Genomic DNA, 8270 nt, shown 5'->3' on the forward strand with positions numbered 1-8270 from the left:
TTTTTGTGATTCTATTTACAGTCTGCAAAGCGAAGACTCCGTGGGGTGGGAGGGGCACTGACACATGCCCTCTTTTGTGTCCTCACCAGGCCAAGAGTCAGGCAAAAAAGCAACAATATTGGATGTGTTTTTCTGATTCCGTGCTTGAAATGCCCTCCTTCATTACATGCATGGGTGCCTAAAGGGGTTCTCGAGGAGGATGCCACTACTGGGTTCTCCCTGCCTCCTGGTGGTCCCAAAGCCTCCTCATAACAAAACAAGGGAGAAGCTCCCAGTGCACATAATGGATGGGTGTTGCTATGGCTGATGAGGCCAAATATCACAATTGTTAGTGTCCATCTTGTAGCACTAGGGAAGTGCATGTAAAATATTATCATGCCGTGCATACCAGTGAGCCATCCACCCTGATTATGTGATATGGAGAGTGGTGTTCTAACTAATATTTAGTACATGAACAGAAGGCGCAGCAGTGCTCTTTTTGTTCTCAAAGAGTAATGTAATCATGATACAGGTAAGAGACTCTATCACATGAGAGAAGTTGGTCAAATGTGCAGAATGTTTGATGATCTGGGATGAGGTTTCACAAATGTCTTCGAAAAAAGAGCGCTAAAAATAACCAGGGCAGTCCATGATAACAGCCAGAAGTGGCACTCAAAATTGCTTTGTATTAAAGTTTTTCATAATGTTTTATAAGTTGCATAGATAGGCAGACCATGAATGCTGCACAACAAGTGATATTTGTTCCATAACTGTGACATTTATGAATCAAGGAGTATACAATGTGATATTGGAGGGGGGTATCTCTGCTATTCTATCCGGTATTTTGGTGACTCTTGAAAGAAGGAGGCTTTCTAGCGTCAATAATGCTGACATGTGATCAGTTCAGTAAATTCTCTCAAGTCACTGGGTAGGTCGCAATCACTTTTAAGGTTCGAGATAGAGCAATCCATTTCAAATATGAAATGAGGCAACTTATTAGAAATTTGACAGCTTGAATTTGAAAGAAAGTTATTTCTTTCTAGTCTTCTATAAAAAGAGAGTCAGGAAGACCTTTCACTCATACGAATTCAAATATAAGGTTTAATTTTTATGGGAGATGGTCTGTCTCAGATGAAGTAATTATCTTAATCAACACCCAGTGATTAAAATAATTGCCAGACAAATGTGAGATCGAACACTGACTAGGAAAACTTTAATTTTCTTTGGTAGCTTGCTGAGATATCCGGAGAGACGTGGCCATTAATCAAGAGCATGTTGGCGCCTTTTGCAAAGTGATATGCCTCTTGAATTAAGAGGCCAACAAGGGCTAGATAATACTGGAATTATCTATTTTCATTATTAGTACTTGGAGTCTACTGTTTGTTGGTTTGATGAGCCCAGCTGTCACACAAAGGCACTTTACTAGACATCTGTGTGTGCAGTGAAGTGGTTTCATATTGAGAGGTAGCCCGTGCCAATGTGTAGGCTCAATGGACTTCTCAAGCAAATAATATTCATATAATCCCTTACTTGTGCAAAACATTTTATTACACACAACATTTCATTCACCTCCAGTGCTTTGAAATATTTTTTGATAAGTTGCTTCCCATAAAGTATTAGTCTCAGGAGATGGAGTTTGGGAATTCTGAAATCAATTTGGCAACCCTTTGAGAGGTCCTGCAAGGCCTGTTAGAATATCTTTTTGTTTAGTGGACAACATTTTGCAACCTGTAACACTGAGTGAGAATGCAAGAAACGTGGGGCCTCATTTACAAGAAACTGACCCATTGGGGTCTTTAGATTAGGAGTTGTTTTTGCGCTGCAGCAGCATCGAGAATAATTACGCTACAGCTGTGCAAAAAGGCCTTGTAAGTAAGCCCCCTGGTTTTAAAATAAGTGCTTAATAAGCATGGACTCGAATCAGCAAATATTAGTTATATTTTGAATGTGCCAAGTAGAGCACTGCTCATGGTTTACATCTGTCATTGCGTTCAATTTTTCAACTGTAAACATTTTGCAAATTGTGCAGGCCCCATTTTTGCAGGGTGAACATTAGCATTAGAATACGAGTCTCTGTAGAACAAAGTGGAGTGAAACAAGAGAGAACACGTCTATTCATATTATGCAGATATCTAAGACAAATATCTGTTGTTTTATTAATGAGTTATTGTTTTAGTAAAAATATTTTTCTCTTGAATAAAATATATGACACTTAATATTTTACTATTAAGCGGTTTTATATTTTTCTGTGAGAGCCTCAAAAAATAAACATCGTTATAATGTTAACGAACTTTAAATTGAACTTCTGTCCCTGAGGTGGAATAGGCATTGTCTTTTTATTAAAACAGGCCACTCCTTTTCTATCTATTCTTTGCTCTTAGAGTATGTCATGAGAGTTTAGGTGACATCAAAGGAGTGCGTAAAATGATAAATTTCCCAAACCCTGGGGCGACCAGTCGTTTTCTCAGTGAAGCAATCCATTGGCCAGTTTGTAGAAAATATATATATGTTCTTATTTGACAAATAGATTTAAAAGGTTCTGTCAAGCTTATGCCAAAGAAGCCTATGGCTGTATTCCCAAACCTTACTGTCATTATCAGGGGTGCCCGCCCCATGGAAGTATTGTGAGGCTTAGATTTGTAATTCAGTTTTTTTTGCCTAATACAAGTGTTTTTTGCGCAACAAACCACTCATACATAAAACTCCATATAAATGCTTAAAACATTGATTTTAATCGTATTCTTCAATAAAATATATTGTTTTGTAACTCAATTCACTTTAATTATACTACTAACTTCTTAATAGCCTAGTTTTCAGGTAGTATGGTCACATTTGTAATGGGAGAGTTCACTTGGCAAAATCGCATCGATTCCCTCATATGAAATTAGCACATGATCACCTAAAATCCCTACGAACATAGAGTGTTTCATTCAAGCTTGCCTAGGGGCACCTTTTCACACCTTGAAGAACGATTCTACCACAAGCCATGACCAACGTTAATATATCTAGCTTTCGAAATATAGCTCACGTTCTCACCTTAAGGGAGAGTATCTGATTGATCAAATATTATCTTGAAACATGTGAGTGCATGGCTCAGCATCTCTCAAAGAAGGCTTATTAGTGCCACTGAAGCTCCGACGTCTAATGCCCACTGCTACACGAAACACAAACTGTCCATTTAGCTGCATCAAAAATGTGAATATCCGTGAATACTTCTGTTTACAGTTCATCTGTGCATCAAACGGTATATCACAAAAAGGGTTCGGGCTTGAGATGATCAGATCCAATGTGTATAGTGAGGCCATATTAGCTAAGTCTGATACATGCACGTGTCCTGCAGTTGTGCTCAAAGTCATACATGCAGTACCACATACGTATGAAATGTTCTCAAACCCTTCCATTACATTTTCTGCTCTATGCTCTGGCATCACTGCATTGACTGTGTAATGGTAACATCAAAATATGGTCTACAAACACAATAGATAACCAGGCCTCGCAGCAAAAGGGAAAGGGATTGTGACTGCATTGAAAACGTTGTAAAAATAAGTGTATTTATCACATCAGGGTGTATTAACTAGCTATTTTTATTTTTACACAGATCAAGGAGAAGGATTTCATTGCAGGGAAGAATGTCGGATTTTGGGTCACTCAGACAGATGTTGGATGCCCAGAATCCCCATACCAAGCCGCGCCAAGTCCCCTGAGCATGGGAGAAATGTAATTGCACTCTCCATAGAAGCTACCACTGTGGATACAGAACCTTATGAAGACTGTGGCACAAAAAGAACTTTTGCAACATTTGGCAAAGATGGGGGTGATCATGTCATCGATGACAGGGCCACCTTGAAAGGCAAGAGGACAGTAGATCTGCCCATCTGCAGCCCCAAGTTGAATGGTGCCATCCGTGAAGCAGGAAACGGTTGTGAAGCCGTGAGTCCGGTGACATCCCCCCTTCGCTTAAAGAACGCCCTGCCTACCAAGCCCTCGGTGTCCTACAGCATCATGCACTGTGCAGGGAGCCGAGAGGGAGAGAAGTTAGTAAACAATGGTCCTTCTCGGCCCTCAGAGGCGGAGCCCAGGGGGGCGGACAGTGAAAATATTATGCATGAAATTAATCCACTTCTGCAAGAATGTCGAGAAAAGGACTCGCCAGGAGTGAAGAGACTAAAAGACATTGTCCTTTAAGCACCCTGCCAGCTTAGAGTAAAAAGGACGAGTGACTCAGAATACAATACATACTGTTTTTAATTGCTTACAATGGTTCACAACTTGCTGTATTTAAAGCTTTCCTTCAATGTATTGTTTATAAATGAAACTGTCGTTTTGTGACAATCCCTCTTGTTTCAAAAGATGGCCGGGGTGTTCCGTCAGAGCAAATTAGCTGGATTTTGTTATTTTTTTCCTGCGCACTAAAACAGACAAAAATATTATTACCATGGGTTGTACGAAGTATTACGTATTAAGTATTTTGAATTTCTATATTTTTATATATCAAAATTATAATATAAATTACCATTATTTGTAAAGAATTAAGTAAGAAATAAGCCTGTATCCAGGCATCTTTAACAATTTACTTGCTAACATTTTTGTAGTGTAGGCAATGAATGGCCATGTAAAATGTGCTGTAAAAGAGATTTTGAGGTAAAACATAGCCCAACACATTGTTCAATCTGCTATTTTGGTCCATTCCAGATTGCTATTTTGCTTTGGGCACCCCTGCATAAACGGCCCTTTTGCTGTTATATGCTATCTGTACTATTCCTGTATTTGATATCGCAAATTTGTTTTGTGATGGCAAAAGGATTTCAGTAACTTAAAAAGGTAAAGAAATAAACAGCAGTACTCACTGAAACGTGGCTCTGAAATGTGCGGTAAGAGACGGTTCCAACTGCTGACTACTGAAGAACGCCAACCCATCACCATACATCTTCTCCTTAGATCTGTCTCCACCAAGAAACAGCCATGTAAAGTGTACAGTGTCCCTTTTTAAGATGTTGTAGTGATGCATTTTGTCGCTGCTGTAGAAAGGAGAAGCTACTGAACAAGGTAGAATTTCTAGAGTTATATGGGGATTCAAATTTCTGGAATGCACTAGATTTAGATCATGTCCCATCACCTTTGATTTCCCTTGCATTGAGATAATAAGGAAGTCATTGGCAATGGATGGGCTTAGGCTGGACCTCAGAACACACTTTCTTAAAGTTTCCTATTACAAACAGGGGTAAAAGCTAAAATGGTCAAAGGCATTCACCACTAGAGCTCTATTGAAGCACAAGCTATGCTTGGGTCAAACACAATTAGATTATATTTATCTTATGGGAAAATATTTAGAAGATCTGTTTAGCTGCTAGCTGGACTGTGTAAGTTATGAATACATTTTAGGAGAAAACCTTAATACATGACAATAGTAAAGTAAGCAAAGCCACAATCTGCTCTATATGTGGTTCATCTGCACTAAGTTTGCAAAATGAAGAGCAAAACATATTTTGTTTGACTTCTTAAGTAGCAGCAGGCAGAGAAAATGGGTAATCTTTTGCATGGTTCATTAGAGTAAGATCAAATATTATTGGCCAGTCCTTTAGGTATCTTAAAATTCTGTTACTTTCTAGCTAAGAAATATTTTTGAAGGTTCTTAAAGACCTCTTCTCTGAGATCATCCTCAGTTGCTACACAGAACAAGACCATTTCCTATAGAAAGTCGTCTCATAAGTCCTCTCCTCTCCCTTACCCCTTTTAATCCCTTCCTCTTTTTTACTCTCCTCTCCTTGCCTCACTCGTTATTTCCTAAGTTCTACTCTCCTTTAGTCCCTTGCCACTCTCTTTATTTCTGAAGTTCCACTCTCCCTTCGTTTGTCTGCCCCTCAACTCTACTCTCTTTCTTTCCCTTATTCACTTCCTAACTTTATTTTATTTTATTTCCCTTTTCATTTCTATTACTCTGCTCTATTCACCTCTTTTCCACTTTGCCCTTTGTTCATCTTGATGCGCCTGTCTTATAAACACAGCTTAAAAACGACAACATTTTATGGAAATAATTAGTTTAATGATGGAGCTGTGTTGTAGAGAGGGAGTGTACTCTTTATGTTATTTTAAAATTCATATTTTAAAATTGCTTCGATAACTCGGATAAAAAGCCACAATTTAAACATGATAGAGGTAACTAAAGCAAGAGAAATAAAGTTAATTAGAAGTGTTGATAATTATTATGTTAGTGTTTTAACATCTGGGGTTTAAAATGGACCTGCTTGCAGCTACTCCCCTTTTTCCTTCGCCACAGTAGATTCACATTGAGTCTCGTTTGTTTTGGGGCATGCACCACTTAGCGCAGATTGCCATGTGGATAATACAAGGAATTGGAAACGTTTTCGCGTGTGCTGCCCCAGTTTCAATTATTCGCCTCGGATACTACTAAATCATCCCCAGCTTGTTATGTACCACAGAAGAATAGCCTTGATGAGTTTACATTCAGAAAATACAGCACATCTACTGACCTTACCCTGCCATTGACTCTGGGAAGCCACACCACTTACAAGAAGGCTGTCCTCAAATGCCTTATCTCCGATGATTGACACTCTTTGCGTTGTTATGTAGCATCCGTTTAGGTCCTTTCTTGGATTCTTTTTCATAAAGATTTTGCTTAATTAGTTCTTATATTTTTGTAACTGGATGAGGTGTGATCATAATGGGCTCAGCTATGTCTAGGTGACATCTGTACCTACAGAGCACATCCGGTTAATGGTTTCATGAAGGATATTAAAAGGCAATGTAAAGATGAAGAACTTTATTTTTGATGTAAAACATTAAGTCTACTTTAGTTGACATTTTGGCTCATGCTGAGTCTAAGTGAGTGTAGTGAATATACACATTTACTGCATCTGGCTTCTATTTATTGTCACCATATTGAATGGTGAATGAATTTAGACAGCAACACTGATTCAATGACTTCCTTTTCGGGGTTAATGTCAACAGTTCACATTGTGACTGATTTGCTTCGTTTTAGATCCTTGGGCCCATATTTATACTTTTTTTAGCGCCACATTTGCATCATTTTTGACGCAAAAGCGGCACAAACTTGCAAAATACAATTGTATTTTGTAAATTTGCGCCGTTTTTGTGTCAAAAAGCGCAAATGCGGCGCTAAAAAAGTATAAATATGGGCCTTGGTTTTTTAGTTTGTTCCCTGTTCCCCGTAGTGCCATTGCTAACAATGCAAAGCAAAATTACACCTTTATCAACTTTAATTTCCTCCAACTTTTAAAAATGATAGTTCACTAGAATTTCAGTAGACAGTAATGACAGCCCTCATATACGATTGATGTGATGTGGTGATGTCTGCAGAGTCACATAGATTTCTCCCCTTACAACAACACCCATTGTTATAGGCCCAATGGACATATCCTTTTTTTCTTGTCTTCCTGTTAAGTTGAGTAAAATAAGTCTCATATATTTTGCAGTATATTCATAGGAACCCTCTTCTTTGCTAATGAACTTAACGTGCCTTTGATGTGAAGACCGAGAAATAGTCTAAGAGTTACATCAACCCACTATCAGCATACTGATAAGAGCTGTTCCAGTCCAGTGATGTGGTCTTAAAATGAAGATCCAGCACAGATGTCCTTCAAGTTAGGGTTATAGTTTTGAAGTTGTTTTATAAGAATAATAATGTGTACAGATGATGTAATGTTCGATTCACTTCCAGTGATTTCCTTAGGATAGTATGCTTGTGGAACATAGTATTTTCACAAATGTTTGTACTCCCAGTTAGTATTCTACACAATCGCTGCTAAATTTGAGGCCCTGACACAGCAGAATTCTTGTAGGTTTCATTCAACATCAAGATAATATTCTGTCAGTAACCGCACTTCATTTTTTTAAATCAAGAAAAGTAAAAAAAAATAAAAGCATTTAAATGTACCCTTAGCACCGCTTTTGACAAAGACCTCAAACCAGTTCAAGCCAATCAGGATTAAAGGCGCATTTAGCTAGTAGTGAATAAATGTGCAGCAAATGACTGTATGATAAACGACAGTGAAGTCGTTCTAAAGGGACAATAAAAAAGCAGAACTAACAGGTGGCTCGTAGATAGCTTGAGTGAATTAAAAAAAAAACAGTCCGACACTAAATGCAACCCCTAAAAATAGAGTGACCATGAAACCGGCAAACCACAGGTTTTTACTTAAAACAAATTATGCCAAATAACTACATTTGGTGCATGATCCAGAACAGATAACCCTTCCAAACACACAAAGGCTTTCTTAGAGACCGAGGCAGGACAGTGATTGATGATGGTA

At 38.4% G+C, this 8270-nt stretch overlaps 1 protein-coding gene across 5 annotated transcripts in view; it reads left to right on the top strand.

Moving 5' to 3' along the window:
- PCDH19 (protocadherin 19) overlaps positions 1–7857 on the top strand; it is a 211627-nt gene extending 203770 nt beyond the window's left edge. For 3 of the 5 annotated variants that reach the window (XM_069213065.1, XM_069213074.1, XM_069213045.1), the window contains one exon: positions 3578–7857. In XM_069213065.1, the coding sequence (XP_069069166.1) occupies positions 3578–4164 (587 nt within the window). In that variant the 3' untranslated portion in view covers positions 4165–7857. The remainder of the gene's footprint in view (positions 1–3577) is intronic. The other 2 variants (XM_069213055.1, XM_069213083.1) reach the window with 2 other exon arrangements.
- Positions 7858–8270: the final 413 nt, after the last annotated feature.

The sequence above is a fragment of the Pleurodeles waltl genome, chromosome 2_1 (assembly GCF_031143425.1).
Source record: "Pleurodeles waltl isolate 20211129_DDA chromosome 2_1, aPleWal1.hap1.20221129, whole genome shotgun sequence".
NCBI classification, from domain to species: domain Eukaryota; kingdom Metazoa; phylum Chordata; class Amphibia; order Caudata; family Salamandridae; genus Pleurodeles; species Pleurodeles waltl.